The sequence below is a fragment of the Gymnodraco acuticeps genome, unplaced genomic scaffold (assembly GCF_902827175.1).
Source record: "Gymnodraco acuticeps unplaced genomic scaffold, fGymAcu1.1, whole genome shotgun sequence".
NCBI classification, from domain to species: Eukaryota; Metazoa; Chordata; class Actinopteri; order Perciformes; family Bathydraconidae; genus Gymnodraco; species Gymnodraco acuticeps.
In genome coordinates this window covers 1-23,161 of record NW_022992326.1, presented here as the reverse complement: position 1 = coordinate 23,161, position 23,161 = coordinate 1, and the positions used below count along the sequence as shown (strand labels likewise).

General features: G+C 41.7%; 1 protein-coding gene across 2 annotated transcripts; it reads right to left on the bottom strand.

The window, feature by feature from the left end:
* Positions 1–1,149: 1,149 nt before the first annotated feature.
* LOC117541365 (dehydrogenase/reductase SDR family member on chromosome X-like) lies at positions 1,150–22,949 on the bottom strand (the record flags this gene model as incomplete). 2 transcript variants are annotated; one of them, XM_034208488.1, is given in 3 exon segments in its annotated part: positions 1,150–1,257; positions 2,318–2,540; positions 22,237–22,949. In XM_034208488.1, coding segments are annotated over 2 exon segments (214 nt in total), but the record flags the coding sequence as incomplete, so codon positions are not given.
* Between the last annotated feature and the right edge of the window lie 212 nt (positions 22,950–23,161).

The following is a 23,161-nucleotide window of genomic DNA, read 5'->3' as shown; positions in this document are numbered from 1 at the left end:
TATTGTCTAAAGTTGGGGAAAGACATTAATTCATGACAGAATCATGATTCTTATCTGAATGGATACGCAACAAATGTCTTCCAAATAACATAGACATTGCTACTGATGCAACATTAATGTGTGGTTTTATTAAAAAGATTCCACAAAATATCAGTTTATTTTACGTGAAATGTATTTTTAAAATTGGCAAGTAAATATAACCTTTAGTCTTAAATTTGCCACTATAATTTGACATGATTGCAATCAGTTGATATACATGATTTGAATATGCAAACTCCTACGTTTTAAACTCACACACACCTGCTGTTATGCCATCATTTGCCACACCGAAGTTAACTGGAACAGATCTTGAAATAAGCACCCCACGTACTGAATCCAAAATCGATTTTGATTCAAATCCATCATTACCAAAAGATTCATATGCTTTGTGTTTTCTCTCTCAACCTTTTTGGAATCCAGTCATTGAGACAAGTTATATTATTATCATCCAAAATGTGAGATATCTGAAACTAAGATTTTCAGTGACTTCACCATCATCCATGTTCATGTAGAAAATAATGTAAAGATAACAAGTAACAATACAAATAGTGAATAGTTGTATCTGTGTTAGTGAAGTTATTTTGAAAAGGTTTTTCAATAATGATTGAAAAATCTCCTCAAGGTGTTGTTATGTTACCTTACTTTGTGTAACCTTGAAAGTCATGCCATCAGTTAGCTGTCCTCTACTCTACGCTGACAGTCTTTTCACCTCTCCCTGCATTACTGCTGCTGCACTGGGCGAAACTAATCTCAGACTGTTTAGCGGTGATTGTGGCGCCATTATCTGTGATGAGACAAGGCTTAATTCTGCCATCAGTTCCGTGCCTGCATGAAAGTGCTTTGACAGATTATTTTGTCATGTTTGCAGCTATTCACAGGTGATTCTACCCTCTATGGTGATTATTTCATTTATCATGTGACACAAATTTAAAAATAATTTTGTCACAGCGTCCAGCCTGGTGTGTGAAATTGCACATTATAGTTTTGAAAGGCACAACAAATATGAAGGTTATTATTATAATTATTATTGATGTGCTTGCCAACCTCTTTAAATAACATGGGTTTGAGTGTCTTGTTTGCGTGTCATTGGTGCAGAGCTTGATACTGTACCTATGATAACATGCGCCCCCAGCCTGGCCATGTGGCGGACTACCTCATAGCCGATTCCCCTGCCTCCTCCTGTCACTATGGCAACCTTGCCATCTTGTCTGGGCATCACTGGCAGAAGCAGAAGAGGACACGCAGATATCAGTAGGAATGTCATTTGATAAGGACGCTGCTTCAAGACAGGCCACTATTTCACAATATGAGGAGTCCTTGTAGTAAGACTTTTAGATGGTCTGTAAATCTCAGATGGACTTTATTTGCGTTTTTACATTCTATGGCGCAATTTTCCTTCACTTTCCCAAATAACTTTGTGTCTTAAAGTTTCACTGTGGTACTTAAACTCTGTTTTTGTAATGCAAATTACAGTAAGCTTTAAATGAGACACATTCTTTTTTTCAGGCCATGTGCAGACAATACCTAAACAAGTTTGTTTTTGTTCATGGTCGTCATCAGATACGGATTTTCGTGTGATGATGAGCATGGATAAATAAAGCTTTTTTTGCATTTTTTGCAAATGTACGCTAATCAACTTTGAACCAAAGTTGATAGTAATTTATATAAATCAAAACACAAGTGATTTGTTGTGCATGTCTTACTTCTGACCCAGCGTAAATAAATAAATATCTAATTAAAACAACACAAATAGTTTCCAATTACATTCAAACTGATTGAACTTTTCTTTTAGCAATATCTACTGTATTTCATTGGTTAATAATCAGTTGTGTAGGCCTACTGTCAGTCAAGCGTTTTCATCTACCTGTAGCAAAGACACGTTCTGTATCTGTTTACAAAACTTTGTTGTAAAAAGTGGAGATTAAACCAATATCAATTTGCGACAAATGCAAATATTTTAAAATACATTATGTGAGAAAAGTATGTACTGTTAAGCTCTTCTGGTGAATTCGGCAAACATAACAAACAAACAAGACAACATTTCATTTGACTCATGTTGCTACTTCTCTCCAACTAATGTTAGCTAACGTTAACATTGCTAACATTACGTTAACGTTAGCCTCCTGCACGCTGGGTGTTTCAATTCATTCATGTAATATTTAAATAACAAAGCCAGTCTCTAACGTCCATGACTCTGGGACTAAAGGTTGCCCCGTTACGGAGTGTGACACTATTCAGCGGAAGTGCACCACAACAACGTATCGAGAGTTAAACGCACCTGGCAGCCTGAAAGGTCTGATGAGCAGCTGAACCAGCAGGACCTTCAAAGCAAGCAGGTAAAGTTTGATAATTGGTAGAAGATAACACCGGATAGCGGATAACATCTCTGCCTGGAGCTGTCACTGGGTGAGCAGTGCAGTGGAGGAACAGCTCCGGGTAGAAAGAGCAGTTCCGTCTATGGGATACGTTCCAATATGAAGTCGTCCATCCTCGCTTCCCTCCTTGTCGACAGACACATAGTGGACAACGTTATTGTAATAATACCAACTCATACTGAATTTGAAAAGGGCGTTCTACTTGACTAATAGCTCTTACAGCCCAGTAACTGATTGGTTGACCTTGAAAGAAAATGCCCCCCCCCCCCCGCAGCTATCCATCACTTATCTATAGGGGAGGTGGGATAAGTGTTTGATTGAGGGGCCTCTTTACTGCCGCTTTGCTGCCTGATGTGCCGTATGATCCTTCTCTTTAGATCCACCCAGCATATTGCTCCCTTCAGCTAACTGACTATCTCATTAACTGCTGCCAAAGAGGTCACAAATGACAGAAGCAAAAGAGGCATGACACCCTAGTTTGATCCGTAATATCCCAAGATAGGCTTTAGGCGCAGCATTACAGCTCCTGTCTGCAGCCCTTCGCCTGCATTGTGTCGGACTGGTGGATGTTTTATGATTCCCTCTCCTGGGATCACTTACGTCCATCACACCAGTCTACTTTTGTCAGAGGCTAGTCAGGCTGCTGTGATATAATAGATAGATAGAACTTCAGCTGTGAATAATATATTTTCTTTCTGATATCTGATCCTTAGTTTTCAAATAGACTATACATTTTCTTAAGTTTAGTAGCCTGAAGATGCAATCAAATAAATATGTTCAGCATCATAAGAGTGTCGATTACAGCTTTAATTACCACTTCCAGAGATACTGACACTGCATGCCAAACTATACCACTGAGAACATTTTTAATGGGCTTTTAAGATTTAAATGTAAAGATGAAATATTACATAAGTCATTGATTTTATCTTTTGAGGTGTACCATGTTTTCTGCATCCAAGTTTGTCATCTCTACCTCATCCTCAGAGCTTTGGGGAACAGTGATTTGTTGCTGTTTTAGCCCTAGAGTGATCACATGTTGCCAAGATGCTAAAAGCCCGTGAATACATGCAAATGTTTTCCTTTCATATGAGCATCCTTTAAAATGTATGCTTAATGTTCGGGTTTCTAAAATTAGTGGCAATCATTCAACCACCTCTCTTTGAGCGAGGCATATCCTTCCACGAAGCTCAGCTGAAATTAGTAACATTAATGCCTCAATGTGTGTAATTGAGGACTGTGAAGCGACCAGGGATTCACTACAAGATTCACCTTCCCTTTCAGAAATGTTAAAATGTAATGACCTGTTGTTAGTTTAATATGTAAGTCCTGTGTGAGAGTGAAAGCTGATTAAGGGTTATCACTGAATCTACTTTATCATTTAAAAGAATGGATTTGCTTGCCACAAAAGCTTAATTTGGTACAGTCAGATGGCTGAGAGGGCCACTCTACATTTTTGAACAGTCTTGTATTCCTTGAGGCTGTGAAAAGGGACTCTATATAATGGAGGATATTTGGTATGAATGGGTTGCAAAAAAATTGAATGTGCAAAAAAAAAAAACATACTTCTGAGCAACACTTCAATAAGAATAGAATAAATTACCAGCCACTGATTAAAGAAATTGGATGCTTAAAATCAAAATGTGTGCAGAATTGAAAAGAAACAGGTTCTGGTTGTTGAATCGATTGTAGTAGCTTTTTGTGAGTTGACATAATTGCAACTGATTGTTAAAAGTGAATGAATTAAACCAAATCGTATTGTGGCAGACTGTGATATCAGCAATAAGATTTTCACCCAGTGAATCTGCATCATATTGTTTTGTGATGAAAATTGGGATTCATATCCCCAAAATGTGAACGGGCAGCCTACTGCTGTGATGGATTGTGCTTGGCTTGCAGGGCAGGAGCCAGCTGAATTATCTATGGCACTCAAAGTAGGCCAACCAAACTCTGCAAGTATTCTTTTCCACCAAATTACTATCATTTATGTTAAAGACAGGTCTGGAGCATTCACAATCACGTCCCTTCTTTTCTGTTGGCGGGGAAATCATTAGCATTAGTTTGTGCCTTGCCTGCTTTCCAGTCAGGCCAAAAGCAGCAGCGCTGATATGCACTCGGCCCCAGCTATTAAAGTCTGCTTTGAAGGAAGTTAAATGAACAGCAACATAAAGTGACAGTGTCATCACCACTGCCCCGATGGAGGCTGAGCAAGCTGTGTGGGTATTTTAAAATGTGTATTTGTAGCTGTTAATGCAAGCTAAGAGGACGTGTGTGTGTTTGTGTGTGCGTGCAAGTGTTTGTTCTGCTGCAGCCTGAGAGATTGTGGGTCAGCGAGGCGAGATGGCCAGCTATTGTTTAAAGGAAATCGCATCTCACGCATGACTATGGGATGATTATTTGGGATGATGGGTTATCAGAAAGACAGCCCTTTACACACATAAACACACACACAAATGAAGATGTGCTGGGAACAGAAAATGACAGCAGGGTGTGTGATGTAAATGACATGTGAGCAGCATCCAAATAGCTTCAAACAACAGTCACCTAGTCCTATATGACAACCACTGGCTGGCTGTCTTATTTAGAAAATCTGGTTTGACAGCAACTATGAGATCCCTGTGTGTGTGTGTGTGTGTGTGTGTGTGTGTGTGTGTGTGTGTGTGTGTGTGTGTGTGTGTGTGTGTGTGTGTGTTGTGTGTGTGTGTGTGTGTGTGGTGTGTGTGTGTGTGGTCGTGTGTGTGTGTGTTGTGTGTGTGTGTGTGTGTGTGTGTGTGTGTGTTCGTGTGTGTGTGTGTGTGTGTGTGTGTGTGTGTGTGTGTGTGTGTGTGTGTGTTGTGTGTGTGTGTGTGTGTGTGTGTTGTGTGTGTTCCTGCCAGTTAAAATGTAATCTTTATTTCATGTTTCTCATAGATGTATTCCTTGTGAGAAAATAAGTTGCAGGATGTTGGATATTTTTAGCAGAAAATGCAAGAAACAGTTTCTAAATAGGATTGTTTTGACACACTGTTTTTTAGCACTTTGCTTCGCGTTTGTTTTCGTTACTGATCAGCCCAGAGGGGATGGCAGGTAAGGTGTCATATTGTGAAGAAAGGGGATTTTCCGGATGTATCATGGCGTATTTGGGCTCCAGAGTGCAACAGCTTGTGTGAATTGATCCGGATGTTTTCTCCCGGTTTGAGATGAGACGTCTCCCTTCTCTGAGAGGCAGATAATCAAGATGGACTTGAAGCTCAGAGACTGCACCAGAGCTGCAGGATATATGCACCAAATGAGACAGCATGTGAGCATTGTTTTTGCAACATCAAGCATATGGCTGTGTTTCCGACAGCTTTCTGTCTTTATTAGCTGCTTTATCAAAATATACTTTACATTCAAAACACATTTCATGCAGTTAAACCAGTTCCATGTCTTTTTCATTCTCTCTCGCTGATAAGGCTTAACTGGAAAACTACTGTAATTGAGCCATAATGAATTTACAGTTATGATTTGTGTCAAAGTTCAAACATTACTGCTTGAAAATTGTCTATTACATTTTTAGGCCTATTTTGTTTTATTTTGACCACCACCACTACTGTAGCTCGCTCTAATCGTCAGTCCATGGACATTTCTCTACTCTTTGGTGGCCGAAGACTTTGACCTCCTAGACTAAAATGTGCATAGAGGTCAAGTGGCAGTGGCTCAGTCAGTAGGGGCTTGGACTGTGAGCGGACGTGCGTGACTTTGGTCTGAGGAGGAAATAAGTGAATTGTTTGTTTTGTGGATATCTTTTGTTTCGTCAAACTTATAGTTGTGTTTTTTGTTGTTGTTCTGAGTCACCCCCAAACAGCCTTGCTGGCTGGGGGTTTCCCCTGACCTGTGTGTTTTTTTTCTTCGATCGGACGGATAAACTGGCAAAGAAAACGGGAATGGAATTATCAACTGCGTCACGGATCACGGACATTGACAAATTACAGCAGAGTACGGAGAAAGACGGGACATCAGTGAATGAAAAAGGAATGGAAAATGACAACGGAAATGCGAATGGACAAAATGAAAAAACAGGAGTGGGAAAACAAAAGGAGGTGAGAGAACTGTTTGAGTTGAATGTGGAGGAGGAAAAATATAAAAAGGAGCTTACAGTTGTGGTGACGGTGGAGAGTGGAAAAGCAGTAACTGTTATGGATTTGCTAAAAGGAGTTAAAAAAGAATGCGGAATTGTGATGGGGTGTCGGGTGAAAGGAAATGGGCTATATGAAGTGACAATGGCTGAAGAAAAAGGAAAAAATAAACTGTTGGATGGAATACGAATAAATGGGGCTTTGGTGCGGGGCAGAGACTGCATGACAAAAGAGCTCACGGTGTCATTCTTAAATATACCTTCGTATATATTGGACAGTTCAATTAAAGGCAGATTGGCAATGTGGGGGGTTCTGCCTGTCTCGGCAATAAAGAGAAGAATGTGGCCTGGCACTGATGTGGTTGATGGGACGAGGTTTTTGAGAGTGGAGTTCAACAAGGAAGTGCGGTCACTTCCTTACTCCACAAGGTTCGAGACTCTAGAGGGGCCGGAATACTTTAGGGTGATTCATGACAAGCAAGTACCGGTCTGCAGGATGTGCATAAGGCCAGGGCATTTATACAGAGAATGCCCTGAGTTTAAATGCCATAAATGTGCGAAAACAGGGACACTATGCCCGGGACTGTGTGACTCGGGAGGAGGGGGCGAGCGGAGCCAGGGGGAGAGAAAGTGCACAGGCGGAAAATAAAGTGGAGAATGGAATGGAGGAAGAGGAAGGTGGAAGTCAGGAAGAAAGTGAAGAAGAGGATATACATGATAAGGCTGGGAGCAGGATGAACGAGGAAGCTGTGGCTGCTGTCGCGGCGTTGTTTGTGGCGGCTGATGCAAAGAGGGCAGCTGATGAGGCTGCCATGGGAGGTGGAGGAGATGGAGCGAGGAAGAAGGGGAAAGCAGACGAAGGGAACATGTGTAGTAGCAAAGCAAATACTGCTGCTGTTCCGGCTGCTGTGGACGATGGACAGACTGCGAGGAGTGGTGAAGGTTTGGCTGAGACTGAAGCAGAGGCTGTGGTGGATGTTATTCTGGGGGCAGAAACTGATACCGAGGCTGAAGCGGACGTTGAAGGTGAACCTGATCCTGAGGATGGAGGAGGAGCTGTCGGTGGGAGGAGAGAAGGAGAAGGAGAAGGAGGTGGAGGACAGATGGCTGAGGGAATGGAGGTCAGCTCGGTTGTGTCGGACATGGAGGAGGAGGGAGGAAACGACGAGGAGAACGAGTCTGAGGACGAGGAGGTGGAGATAACAAGGCCCATAAAGGAGAAGATCGTTGGCGGGGCGAATGCTGGGACAAAGAGCAGAGGGATGAGGAGAGAATCCAGCAGGCTAAATGCAAAGAGGAAAGACGATAAGGAGAAAGTGGTGGAGAGAAGACGGGTGAAAGCGAAAGGAGGAGCTGCAAAGGGTCCGGACAAAAAATAAATAGAATGGAAAAAATAATAACATTAATAACACTTGTAATGGTGACAATTTCCTCTTTTAATGGGAATGGGCTGAGGTCAAAGGACAGGAGAGAGCAGGCCTTAATAATATGCGACTCAGACATCATTTGCTTGCAAGAGACACATTGGGATGAAAGGTGTGTGGAGGATGTAAGGAAAGAATGGATGGGAGAAATGTATGTAAATAATGGGAGTGTGGGTGCTAGAGGGGTGGCAATATTAATTAAAACAGGGGTGGTAACGAATATAAGGAAAGTTGAGGATGATGGTGTTGGGAGAATGGTTGGGATAATGTTTGAATGTATGGGGGAAACATTTAATTTAATAAACGTTTATGCACCGAATGAGACAAGGAGGAGGAGGGAGTTTTTTGAAGGGTTGAAGGATAAATGTGGGGGAAAATGTATGATTGTTGGTGATTTCAATGTGTGGTGTTCGAAGCTGGATGTGTCTGTGAATATGGGTTTTAATAGTGATTCATCACGTGGTGCGCTCAAAACAATAATGGGGACAAATGGGCTGTTGGATGTGTGGAGGGAAAGGAATAGGGAGAGGGTGTTTTCTAGGAATCAAGTGGTGGGAGGGATATTAAAACAGAGTAGAATAGATTTAGTGTGGAGTAATTTAGGGGAGAAAATTGGCGGAATTGAATATAGGAATACTGCCATGAGTGATCACAACATATTGAGTTTCTGCATTGGAACAGTGAGAAAAGGGAGGGGGGGGGAAGTGTGGTGCTTAAATGCCTGTCTGCTGAAGGATGATGGATATAAGGTTAAAGTGAGAGAGTGTATAGAAAAAAGGGAGGTTTGAATGGTGAGGATGTGGGAGTGTGTTGGGAGGGGTTTAAAAATGAAATAAAAGGGATAAGTATAGGTTTTTGTAAAAATAGGAATAAAATAGAAAGGAGAAAGAGAAAGGGTTAGGGAAGAGTTAAAGGTGGAAGCTAAAAAGGTAGATATAGAAATAGGGAGAGATATAGATGAGTATAGTCGGTTGAAGGATGAGTTGGGGGGAGATAGAGAAGAGAAAGTGTCGAGGTGCTATAATAAGAAGTAGGCTAGGTATGCAGTTGAGGGAGAGAAAGTACAGGGTTTTTTTTGGCGCTAGAGAAGGTAAAGCAGAGAAAGAATAATAGAGAGAGGGTTGAAGGAAATGGAGGAGAAATAATATCAGATTTTGTAGGGATTGCTGAGAGAGTTGAGGAATTTTATAGGGAGTTATTTGAGGCGGAGGAGATTGATAGGGAGAGCTTAGAACAGGTGATAGATAGTATGGAAGCGAGATTGAGTGATGAAGGTAGGGACATATGTGAGGGGGAGATAGGATTAGGGGAGATAGAATTAGCTATAGCAGGTCTGGGTAGGAATAAGAGTCCAGGGATAGATGGTCTGACGTCTGAATTCTATGTAGAATTTAGGGAGGGGTTGGCACCAATACTCCTTAAACTGTACAAGAGCTTGGAGGAGAGGGACGAATTGCCGGCAGGCATATCTACAGGGATAATTAGTATATTGTTTAAGAAAGGAAATAGGGAGAAGTTAGAAAACTATAGGCCACTTAGTATGTTAAACACTGATTATAAGGTGCTAGCACGGGTGTTAGCAAATAGAATTAAGAGGGTTATAAAATCAGTAGTGGGGAACACACAGGCGTATAGTATTCCAGGGAGAGATATTTGTGACACTATTAGTAGTATTAGGGACACAATTAGTCACATGAAGGAGGGTAAGGGTGGGATAGTAGTTAGTTTAGATTTAAATAAAGCTTTTGATAGGGTTAGTCATGGTTTCTTGTATAGAGTGTTAGAAAAGGCAGGGTTTGGGAAAAGATGAATAGGGTGGGTAAGGAGGATTTATAGTAGTGCAGTCAGTTGCGTTAAGATTAATGGGGTGGTAACCAATGTGTTTAAGTTAGGGAGGTCTGTCCGGCAAGGATGCCCTCTATCAGCAATGCTATATGCGCTGTCAGCCGAGCCCCTAGCGACGCTGCTGAGGCAAAACAGGTATATCAAAGGAGTGGAGGTGCCAGGAGGGGGGGTTAGTTTAGTTTATCAGTATGCGGATGACACCACCATTACAGTTAAAGATAGGGAAAGTGTTAGGGAAGTGTTGAAGACAGTTAGTTTGTATGGTAGGGCATCAGGAGCTAGGGTGAATATAGAAAAGTCAGAGATTATGTATATAGGACAGGTGAGGGATAGGAGTTGTGATATAGGGTTGAAGGAAAATAAGGATTATTTTAGGGTGTTGGGGATCAATTTGGGAATTAAAGATGTGGAGGGTAGGGACAGACAGTATGTAGAGTTAGTGAATGGTTTAGTGAAGACGTTGAGGTTTTGGAAGATGAGGGGGCTTAAGTTGAGGGGGAAGATAGTTGTAGTGAATGGGTTAATTATGAGTAGGGCACTTTATATAATGACAGTTTTAGATGTGCCGGATAGTGTAGTGAATGAAATAGATAAGATAGTTAGTGAGTTTATATGGGGTGGGAGGGGGGTAAAGATAGCTAGAGAAGTGTTAGAAAATGAGTGTAGGGATGGAGGGTTAAAGCTGATCAATTTAAGAAGGAAAATAAAAGCAATTAGAATTAAAATGATGGTTCGCTACCTTGGAAATAAGGAGGACCAGATATGGAAAATGTTCTTAAAAGAAAAAATAAATAAATGTGGAGGATGTGGTGATGGTGCTATTTTTATGGTGCTGAAAAAGGGGATGTTGAATGGTATGAGTGCTTATCAAAGGGAGGTAATGAGTGCATGGGGCGAGTTTTTGAAGTATGTTAGGTATGATTGTGTGAATGTGCAGCAGGTGTGGGAGCAGCCGATCTTCCTAAACCCTAGGATCACTCATGAGCAGTGTTCCTTGTTCAATCTGCCAATGTGGAGAGCGGGGATTAGGAGGGTTAAGGATGTAGTTTTAGAGTATGTACCAGGATTTATGAGGGCACAGGTGATAGTGGATGAGGTTAGGGAAATAGATGGAGTAATGTATTTAGGGACAGCTGAACGAATGATGGAAGAAATCAAAGAAGGAATGCCGAGTGAATGGTTAACAATGATTGAGAATGAGAGTATTAAAGGAAAGGAGAGTGTGGTTGATTTATATGTGGGGAAAGAGGATGTCAATGTAAAAATAGAAAATGTGAAAACAAAAAATATATATAAATGGTTAAAAGGGGATGTGATTAGAAGACCTGCATCAGAAAAAGTGTGGATGAGTGTTGTGAACGGTATGACTGGCAGGAGAATGTGGGAGAATGTGAAAATTAAGTGGAACAGTATTGAATGTGATAACTTTGATTTTGTGTTGAGGCATAATAGGGTGTTTAACAACCTGATCATTAGTCATTTTGATGCAACTGTTGAGAGAGAGTGTGATGTGTGTAAGGATCAGGTTGAAACGTGTTTGCATGAGTTTGTTGAATGTAAAGAGCTTGTTGGTTTTTTTTGGAAGGATGAAAGAGTTAATTGGTAGATGTTGGAATGAATGGTATGTGAGAGAAATGGAATGGAAGGAGCTGTGGCTGTTTGGTGTGATTGAGAAGAAGGATGAATGCAATGTGAATCTTTTAAATTATGTTCTGAGCCATGCAAGGCGTGCGGTCCAAATAAGGAGGAACATTGCCCATTTCGAGGGTAAAATGTCAGAGGTGTGGCATATATTGAAGAGGACAGTAAAAAGGGACATTAACCTTGTACTAATACATGTGGAAAAGGACATATTTTGCGAGGATTTTGTGGATGGCAGCAGGCTAGTTGAGCTGAATGAGGAGGGAGCATTGTGCTTAAACTTTGAACAGAAAACTAAAGGCACACTACCTTTAAGCTAGTGATATGAAAAATTGAATGTGTGTATTATGAGAAATGCTGTATGTATGTGATGAGATGTTAAATGTCTATTTTTGATAATAAAAGATTTTAAAATTTTTTTAAAAAGTAGGGGCTTGGACTGTGAGCTGTAGGGTTGCTCGTTCAAGTCCCCGAACAGACCTAAATATGGAGTGTGGAGTGTTACTTGGAGAGGTCCCAGTTCACCTCCTGGGCCCTGCCGTGGTGCCCTTGAGCAAGGCACCGGACAACTCCCTTCCCCCCCACTCCCATTGCTCCCCGGGCGCTGTACAATAGCTGCCCACTGCTCCTAGTAGACTCCTGGTACTAGGACGGGTTAAATGCAGAGGCCAAATGTCACTCTGTGTGCTCTGCATGTGTGACCATTAAAGAGGGGTTTCATCCCTCCGATTCTAAGATTCTAAGTGCGAATGCATGCACACGTACGTGGTTGCAGCTATTGTAAATGGACACTTGTTTTTTTTAAGCGAGGCCAATGGTTTGCCCCTGGCCCCGCCTCTCAGCATGCAGGAAGTACAACATGGCAGAAAATATCCTATGGTGGTTTGTAACCAACTGAGTCTCTTGCTGTTCCTTGAATTTGTCCAACAATTTACGGAAGTTACTGAATGTCTTTATCTCTCTAAATGAGCTTTTCTTTCTGTTGGTTAACACTATCCACGAAAGAAACATCCTCAACACACTCATTAACTCGCCTACGGCAGTGAGTTGCTATATTCATACATGGGCTCAATTGGACATTACACAGGCTTTGTACTCAGAAGCTGGAATGGTAAAGTATGTTGGATGTCTTGAAGGAATGATTTAACCATTGGAGATCTCAAAAACAGTACAGATCCATTGGGTAACATCTAGATAAGTTCAGGGTTGCGGTGCATGTGTGAAAGGGCCTACACCGACAGTGTCCCACGGGGCTCTACCCACAACGGCATGGTGTTTCAACTCAACAACAACTCTCTATAAAAACTAATACTTAAACCGTAAGAAGGAGAAAGAATGGAAGAATCCTCAGGAGAGGCAATTCGAAGAGCCATCCCCCGCACCAGATGGCTGCCTGTGCACTACCGTAGGAGCCGAGGGTGGGAATAGGCAGAGGACTGTACGTGGACAGATTTGGTAATTGTGTCGCCTCAGCTGCAGTCGCCACAGGCTTTCCATGGGGAGATGAGCCAAAGGCCAGCTTGTAAACATGAAAGTGAAACCTAAGATTTCTGCAAGTGTTTGCGCTGGCCGACTGCACACAGCATAACAGCATCCTGCATTCACATCAGCTATTAGATTTGTGTCATCTCTTTTTGACTTACAGACATTTGAAACAAAACAAGTCACAAATGCAGCAAAAATAACAATCGACACTTTTATTTTGGGGGATTTTCTTAAACTTGTACATACTGTAGTTAATCGTACCTACCTATCAATCAGTTAGTAGTCAAATGCATTAATTAAGTAATACTGATCGTTACAACATTACTATTGTGAGACTGAATTCACCTGTAGATGCTTTTTTAATCTACATTTGTAAAACTGCCTTCTTTTGTATTCCTATGCATTCATGTGCAGATATTTTAGAATTCATTATGCTAGTTGTGTGTATCATTAATTCATCTTGTGACGACAGCAATCAGTGTGTGTGGTTGTGTGTGTGTGCGCACTAAAGGTTCATCAAAAACATCCGAAACTCTCCTTACTGTCTTTGGGGAGAGGATGCCATTCCATTAGTGGATGTAGAATGAGGAGCAGTGGGAGGGATATTTGCTTGCACCAATTAAGTATGTCATTAAATATGTGCAACACACTCACACACACACTCAAACGCAGACACACAGTATTTAACACATTTAATTGAACAGTCTGGGAGTCAGTGTGTGCGTGCCTCTGTTTTTCTGAAACCTGTTGCCACTGACTCAGGATTGCGAAGGGCCTTTTTTAAATTTCTTGCTCTCTCTTTCTGTCTCTCCCAAAAGCGCTATGAACACACACAGAGACTTTATGGTGTGTTTATGTTTGTGTGTCTTCTGCTTCCTTGGCTTCAAGCCCTTCACCTACCCCTCTGTTTAACCCGACAACTCATATGCCTCGGCTCAGTCATGCAGCTTCATACACACACACACCAGCACACTCTATCTATCTCTCACACACGCATACATACTGACTGACACAGAGAAAATTCAATCAGATATCACCCGTATGAATGTGATGCCTCCCCTGATAATTTGTAGTATGACAGTAAGATCATTACAGCATTCAATACAAAGTGTACACTACTGTGACAATCATCCACCTTGATCCACCTTCACCCAAAGTAGAAGGTGGTTGGTTATTGGTTGGCCACAAAAACCTTTTTGTCTGAATTAAGATATTTAAATGTGATATTTTCAAACTAAAAGGCCTTTCCAATTATTCATAAAACACTCACTGTAGTGTTTCCCTAATGAATTTAACGGACGGAAAAGCCTGTACCCAGGTTAAAAGGGGGTGGAAACATATTTGCATGAGAGATGATTAAAATGTCTCATTATCATGAATACAAGTAAAGGTTTCAGCATAAGAATCTAGTGCAGGTGTTAAAGAGAGTAAAGAGAAAGCTGAAGCATCAGTCTGGCTCCAGTTTTAAATCGCGGTTTTCTCATGTTTACCAGTATTGATTGAACCATCCACCCCGCCAGAGGGAAGGAGGATGTGATTCTGCCGTGGTGTTTCCCTCCAAGTCTGCGCTCATATGCTAATGGTGTTTGCTGTTTGGGCTGCAGGGAGTCCATAACGCTGACTGTATCACATCTTTGTCCATTGGGACACACACACTGGGGAATGTTGGCTTAGGAGAGGAAAAATATAGGAAGAGTGAAACGGGGGGAGGCTGCCACGCATCATCTGGGAAAAGTGTGTGCGTGTTTGTGGTGAGTGTGTGTTGAAACTCGGACACAGCAGACACGTGTCACCTCAGCTCCAGTGCCGTCAAGCCAAACTGACATAAACAGCCCCAGGCGGCCCTATCAGAGATGGACATTACATAACGTCTGAGTCACTCCCAATCTATTTGTATGGCTTTGAGGTGTGCGTGTTCCATTGCTTCTGTCTTCCTGAGAGCCAATTTGAGTTTTAGAAAGAGGGCATTGTGACGTCAGGTCATCCCGAAAAAGCTTCACAATCTCTTTAAGGTGCAGTTTGAGGGGCTCTGACTTGGTTTTGAGGTAAAGGTTAGAATAGTGGATTAGGTTAAGGGAGGCTATAGGATATAGTGCAGTTTTAATAAGGGTTTTTTTTGGGGGGGGGAATTGCTTTTATGAGACTACAGTTGAGAGCTGAAAAGGAATGGAGTGGCCTCTCAAGAACAAAAAAAGCAAAGAATCATTCCATAAAAAGTTAAATATATAGCCTACAATGATAATTTTTTTCATTCACAAAATTACAAACTCTAGACAACAGGAAAATATCACAACAAGTGTCAATTGCATGGAGAGTGGGTGCTCAACATCTAAATCAGCTACTTGAAATACAAAAAGGTGGCACACCATCAAAGCAGTTATTCTCTGCCCAGAATACCAGTCTGTCTCTACCTTTGATTTTACGTGAGAAGTAGAGCCCAGGGCTTTTCGAGGTTGATACAATAATGGAACTTGAAAAAACAAATGTAATGCAATCACTTACATGTTATGTCCAAATGCCCTTTTTAAGTGCTTCTTGTAGGCAATTGAATGGATTATGTTTTCTAAAACTAAAATTCAGACAATTTATTAGTGTGACTCCAGTTGGTAGAGAACACAACAGAGTTGATAAATCCACTGAGGCAGCATTATCTAAGTAGTTTTATCTTAATTATACAAAATGTTTATTATTTTAACCTTGTATGCTTTAGAGTGCAGTATATTAACTATGGATAGTTGCTCCAGTGTTGTAGTTCACATAAAAAGGTAAAAATGTTCAATGTCACACTGTTAAGAGTGCCTTGTTAAATTTCCTGGACGTGGATCTGATCCAAACACAAGTCACTTATTCCTTGGCTCCATGCCTAACCCTCTACAAGATCTAATTTGCACTCAGAGCACGTTTAGAGCACTCCTGCTCAACAAACCTTGAATGTATAATCGCACATTCAATAAATTAAATCCCAATTCCCCTAAATGACCACACAGCTAAGGGGATAGAATAAGGAGAATAAAGGAAGGGTCTTCTATACAGAGAAACACACACAGGACACACAAGAACGGAACAAATAAAAAGTAAAATATGAATAATGCAGCTTACTTTTTTATAATTGATCTATATTATTTGTATTCTACAACTTGCATTTAACAAACCACACCTTCATAATTAATTTGTTCGCAACATATAAACCATTGTCAAACATCTATCCAAACTATTAAACCGCAATGCTTTTTTCAGCAGGAATAAAGAGCAAATATCGTTTTCAGATAATAACTGTTCAATATTGTGAGAGTATTGTATAACTTTCTGTAACTTTCTAAAATAGATTCATTTAGAGTTTTTAATGGCTATAATAACCCATTACATTATCCAAATCATAAAGAGAAGATGGTTCAATTCCATCTTGAACAAGGAAAGAGCATTTGATTTGATTATTTGGGCATAGAAGAGCACATTTTAGGGAAATGGAGCCTACTGGAGTCCAATGAATATCTCAATGTTGTTTAAACTATTATTTAACACTTATAATGGCACATGTTACAAACAATATTTGTTTGACGATGTAATTACGCAACAAGTCATGTTAAAGTCACTCTAAACATTGAGTATCCTTATCTTCGTACATTGAGCCAGACGTGGAACCCTCCAGCTTCAGCAATGTTCACCCTTGACCTCTGACCTCAATAAATAAAAAGATTCCGAAACGTTATTATTAATATAGGAAACAGAAGATTTAACTAACACGCGATCTGCAACTTTAAGGTTCATTTTATGATTTTTCTTTTGTTTCAGTTTTCTCAGATTATATGATGGTTTCATTTATTCAGTAGCTAGAAGTTGTCGGCTTGTAATTTTTTCTTGTTATGGTGATTAATGATGCAGGTCTACATTGGAAGCTAAGTTATCATCAGTATTGCTAAACCATATTTCCAGCTCTTCCAAAGCTTGAAAGGACAAATACAAAAATAGAAATAAAGAATAATGAATTGTTCACAGTGAAAGCCAAACAAAAGCATCACAGACTTCTTTTAACAGATGTGCGCTACCTTCTCGTCAGCTGTTGATGCAGCTTCTGCTCTGTGACCTTAAAAGCCACATCTCAGCAACACAAATAAAAAACTCCTGACCTTTAAGTCACATTTATAGTTTGATGATGGGAAACCTTTGTGACTATATCCATATTTATGAAGGCAGTACTGTAGAGGACTAGAATTATTAGCATAAGGACCTCTCGTCTGTTATAAATGATTTGTGATAACGAGCGACTGATGCATAACACACACACCACACTCATTCTGTGGAAGTTTATGAACATCGTGAGGCCATAATAGGATAACAAATCCCCTCTCCACTCTCTGCCTTAAACTTTAATATTTTAGTTTTATTCTTACATATTTTATGAATTTAATCTCAATTGAACTTGGATCTATTAAGGTGTATTAACATCCCTGAACCGTTCCCACTGCGGGTGCTTCTCTGCTTCCTAAATCATAAGAACTGTGTATTATTCATGTTGTGTTTGTGGGATAAATTAAAACCAGATAATCTTACCGCAATAAAAGTGGAAAATATTAGGATACCATTTATTCTGTAAAATTATTATTTTATTAACTTTTTAGGTCACTCTCGCTATATAAACCATAGCCCCGGGAAGTAGGGGTACCCCATAGATAGAATCTGGAGAATCACAGAATGACCGGCATCATTGAAGCTGCGCTGACAGGCGACAGAGGTCCACCGTGTCCCTGCAGCGAGGCAACCCCCCCCCCTGTTGACAGTTCACTAGCCCCCCCCCACCCCCCCCCCCCCCCTCGTTCACGAGCACCCCCCTTCCCGCGGCTATGATATAAACCATACGCAGTTGGTACATTACAGTTTGTTTTTTAATGAAAGAAAACATTGTCAATAAACTTGCTCACAGGCATGCAAAGGCACACACACAACACACCACACACACACACACACCACACACACACACACACACACACACACACACACACACACACACACACACACACACACACACACACACACACACACCTGTCTCTCCCATACTGAGTCCCTCTGAGCCTTCCCTGCTCCACTTTCTTTCTTTTTGTCATCTGTCATTCTGGAGCATGTCACTGTTTAACCCCCTCCCACGCTGGTACACACACACACACCACACACCCACACACACAACCGCCAGCTTTCTTCGTTCCTTCAGTCACAGATTGTTCCCTTCTTTCCAACTTAAAAACATATACTTGCACACACACCCAGACAATCCAGGGCACCAGTTTAAACAGACACCACAGTTTAAGCAGTTGTCAAACCTTTTCGCTCACTATTTAAGGCCGGGCATATAGAGGTCAGGACTGTCATTAACAGTTGATTTGTGCGTGTGTGTTTGCGTGTTGAGGGCAGATACTGGCTTGATCTACTCCATGGCTGACAGGAAGAATATTTTGTAGTCCGGTTAGAGACCAGGCTCTTCTCTCCTTTTCTCGGCGAGAGATACACACAAACAGTTTAGGAGGCTGTGGGGTTCCTTCCTCATGGCTGCATCCAGCATTTAGGAAGCGTGTGGATTTTTAAGTAGGCTACTAGAAGTGTGGTGGTGTTCAAAATAAGAAGATCTAAAAATGTTTAAGCCTAACCTGCACTTTCTCTCCGAGTTTAGGGAAGATGCTCGGCTTGTTTAAATCCTCTGAGGTGTTAAGATGTAAAAATAGTGATGTGGTGCTCCTTAAAAAGTGGTTAAACTCGTATGAGCTGCAGTCCGCGGATATCATTCAGCAATCACTAAAATATGTCCCTATTGTCTTTTACAGAAAAAGGCCATCCTTCGTTCAATATCATATAACGAACATATGTCTTAAAGATTCACAGGAACTTTAAGATGAGTAAACTGTTTGTGCAAATTAGGAAATAGATACTGGGTGTTGAATCCTCCTCACTATATTCCTAATTGAATGTCCTTAAAACATTAAAACGCAAAATGTCCTTGGTTGTCCTTCACAATAATCCGCTTGCACATTTTGTGTTTTCCTGGTTATGGTTTGCCTGAGATGCATTTAGTGCTTGAATTGGGCCGGTACTCACCGGTACGCAGTACCGGCAGTTCTGATTTTTACCCATGTGGTACCGGCCTGGCACTTCTTACTGAGTACCACGGCGCATCTCATGACGCATCTCATGACGCATCTATGACGCGCCGCAGCGATAGAGCAGAAAGAGACATCACATAACGTTAGCATTTCGAAAATCTTAGCGTGGCTTAATAATAGTGCGAAAAGATATGGGGGTTATTCCCTATCTTTATTCAAGAGCGTGGTATTTAAATTTGAGAGCATACTTTATGTATGTATTTCCCTCAAACCCTGTCCTCACACTCAAATAGTGCCTGCTTGCACTTAGATGTGCTCTGCTTGTGCTCAAACTGTACGCTTGCACTCAGATATATTGCTGTTTACAGATTTTTTCTGCTCTCAGATTTATTCTGTGCGCGCTCGAAACTTTTGTGCAACAAGGGCGGTTACTCTTTGGTTTATAAACTCCCGCCCTCCACGGCTTTATAACATAACATGTACTTCACTTCGCTGTACAACTTTTTTTTGTGTGGGGGGGGGGGGGGTAAGCACAGTTAGTATATGTTTATAAAACGGACAAGTCAAATCAAGCAATCTGATGTTTCTTAGCCGTGATATAATGAGCGTATATTTTCACAAATCAGTATCCCTACAACTGTTACATTACGTCCGTTATGAAACTAACTAACTAGGCTAACTAACAAAGCTAAAGATGGAAACATTTAAGGTTAACTTCGACCTCCGGGGTGGCCTTACTATGGAGTAGTGGATTGAGAAGTGCCTATCTCCAGAAAAAAAAGCACCTAAACGACGTCTAATATGTTCTCTAGCTGTTATTGTTGTTACATAGCAACCACCTCGCACTATGTTCTGTGCAGAAGGCAACGGAGGGACAATTTTATTTTGAACATCATTATTTAATAATAAAAACTATTTAAATTGGAGTGTGTATTTTTCTTTCACATTGCCAGCCACACGTGGTAACCGTTTTATAAATGCAATAGCTCACTTCAGGCCGTGATATACGAATATCTATATAATATGGGGTTGTCGACACTCCGCTTCGCGTCGGGCCGAACCAAGCCGTAGCACAACAGTGCTGGAGCAGAACAACAGTCTGGAGGAAGAAGTGGGCCGGTCGGAAATTCACTAGCAATCCCCCCTTCCCCCGTTGACAATTTACTAGCGATAACGAGGGCCGGTCGAGATTCCCGGGCTGATTTTTAGTCCCAGTACGCCACTGAACGTAGCTATTATGTAAGGTGCTGGTATATATATACTAACTGTGCTTCCCCCCCCCCCAAAAAAAGTTGTAAATCAAACAAGTGAAGTACATGCTATGTTATAAAGCCGTGGAGGGCGGGAGTTTATAAACCAAAGAGTAACCGCCCTTACGGGACGCTGTAATAAGTAAAGCGAACGCACCCGCAAGGACACCTGGCCTCCTATTGGTTGAGGGATTTTGACAGGATTGTTGCACAAAAGTTTCGAGCGCGCACAGAATAAATCTGAGAGCAGAACAAATCTGTAAACAGCAATATATCTGAGTGCAAGCGTACAGTTTGAGCACAAGCAGAGCAAATCTAAGTGCAAGCAGGCACTATTTGAGTGCGAGGACAGGGTTTGAGGGAAATAAATACATAAAGTATGCTCTCAAATTTAAATACCACGCTCTTGAATAAAGATAGGGAATAACCCCCATAAAAAGACAGCGGTTGTCGCCGGACAAGGATTCCCTCTCTCCTTTCCTGCTGAAAGATGGTGAGTGTACTCAAGGACGAGGAGTCATTTAACCAGCCGCCAAGTAGGAGTCAGGCTTTACTTTCTTTTATATCCATAAAGAAAAAGTAAATCTGTTTACAGTTGTTTCATATGGATGTTGAGAGGAATCGATATATCTCTTCATTTTGCTCTCAAAGTACCAGATTGATGCATCTAACTTCAATATTTAAAAAAAAAATCTTCCCGGGGGAGCATGCCCCCGGACCCCCCTAGGGTGTCAGTTCCACTCACTTGTAAAAATAGCACTTCACCACTACACCCCCTCTAATCTCAGATGCACCCTGAGTCATTTTGTTTAAGTACAGTGAGCCTTTCTAAAATATACAGTAAAGAGACAAACCCACCAGCATTTATAAGATATACTATGACGTTGAGCCAAATACTTGTTTTTGGGCTGTATAAATAAATTGACTTGAAACAGTTGCTGATTTAGAGTACTGGCACCTTTTGTATTCCAATTCAAGCACTGATTTAGACTCGGATGAAAAATGGCATCATATCATATCTCACATGTTTCATAGCTTTATGGACCATGTGACAGCATGTGGGCATTGGGGCAACGTGCCTGCAATATTGAGAAGTCCTTTATTAAGCGTGCAGGGATGCTGTGCGCTTGCGAGTGTGTGTGTGTGTGTGTGTGTGTGGTGTGTGTGTGTGTGTGTGTGTGTGTGTGTGTGGTGTGTGTGTGTGTGTGTGTGTGTGTGTGGTGTGTGTGTGTGTGTGTGAGTGCGTGCGTGCGTGCGTGCGTAAAAGTAAATGTGAGAGCATCTTTCTTAACATCGGACATCTCATGTTGTTAAACAAGCTCACTGCTGTCATGGGGAATATAAATGCGCTATGCGTAAAAGCATTAGCGGCGTTTTCTTGATAAAGAGTCACAAACATGGCACAAAACAGATTAGGAATTAGACGTGCAGGAGCCAATAGAGATAATCTTGTTATCTCTTAGGATGTAAAATGTGGAAGCATCCTCAGAGACCAAGATTAACTGAACATGAACTAATGTTGCAGATATACCGAAGGAAGAAGAGGATGAGGAAGAGGAGGAGGGGGAGAACAACACAATATTGGCAACCTGCATGTAAACACTGTTGTTCTTGACCTTAAGGGACACCCACGCCGTTTACCGCAATGTCACCGGTGGTCTTCCCAATCCATTAATTGATAGCCCACACACGCGTCAGTTCGATATCCTCTGATGACATTGTATCACCTTTGAGAATCCACTGTCAGATACAACGCCGGCTCTCTAAAACATGAGCCGGTATCGATAGATGGCCGCTGCCAAGTTGAACAGAAAGGAATTTGGGGCTCTGCTCATTTCGGGTTTGGGATCCCTCGTGCCGGTGGAGACGCACTTGATCTTACCAAAGCGCATTTAACATTACGCACGACCAAAAAGCGCGTGAACACATACACATATCCACAGATAACATAGAAACAGCCATCAGGAAAGACATTACAAAAAAATGCAGACTTACGGGATGACCCTGGGCTGTTCTGTGCGCCCCATTAAGAAATTCCCGGTATTGCCGTTTGGAATATCTTCAAATTCCGTGGTCGCAGTCCACGTCTCTGCAAATGTACCAAAGGATTACATAGAGGATGAGGAGTATCGCGAAGATGAAGAGTGCTACTAGGATGGCCTTGGTCACCGGAGAGATGATCGAGTGCATGTCAGGAGCAGAGCCGGGCAGAGCGCCGCGTCCGTCCTCAGTCTGCTGTCTCTCTCGCTCTCCACCGCTCCTCTCCGCCGCTCCGGCAGCAACTGTTGAGGAGGGAGTCCGGGGCTGTATCGTGCACGAACACACACATTTATAGCCTGTCGCACGTGCACACTCGAGTTTCTACCGGCGATCTCAGCGCGCAACGCGTGGGGGGCTTCCCTCTTGGAAGCGACGCACGAGTGAGCTGTATCCTCAGAGGCTCAGACTCACTATCTCCGGCTGTCTGTCGCTCTGAAGAGACACAGACAGGGAAGAGAGAGACAGAGAAGACTACTGAAACCCGATGAAATTCAGCAGGTGGAGGTTTGGAGGAAATCATGCAGAGTAGACACAGGATGGATGAAAGTTGTGCGCCGAGCTTCTGCAAACAGGTTGATTAGTATTCTTCACGGCGGTGCGTGTCTGTGTGTGTGTCTGTGTGATGGCTCGGCATGACAGACAGGCTATCATTTTATCAAGACCGTATCCCTTTTTGAAAAGCTGTCAGTCGGAAAGATGAATCCAGATGGTTATTGCACTAAACCCCTCTTCCACTTGATCTGCCCTTTATTGCTAATTTACATATGGGTAATTCTCATGTTGCACCATTTCAAAAATAACTAATCCCACAATAATTACATAAAAAAGGCAAATGGTTTAGAAATGTAATGGGAAAAAACGTGTCAAGTATGCTATCTTT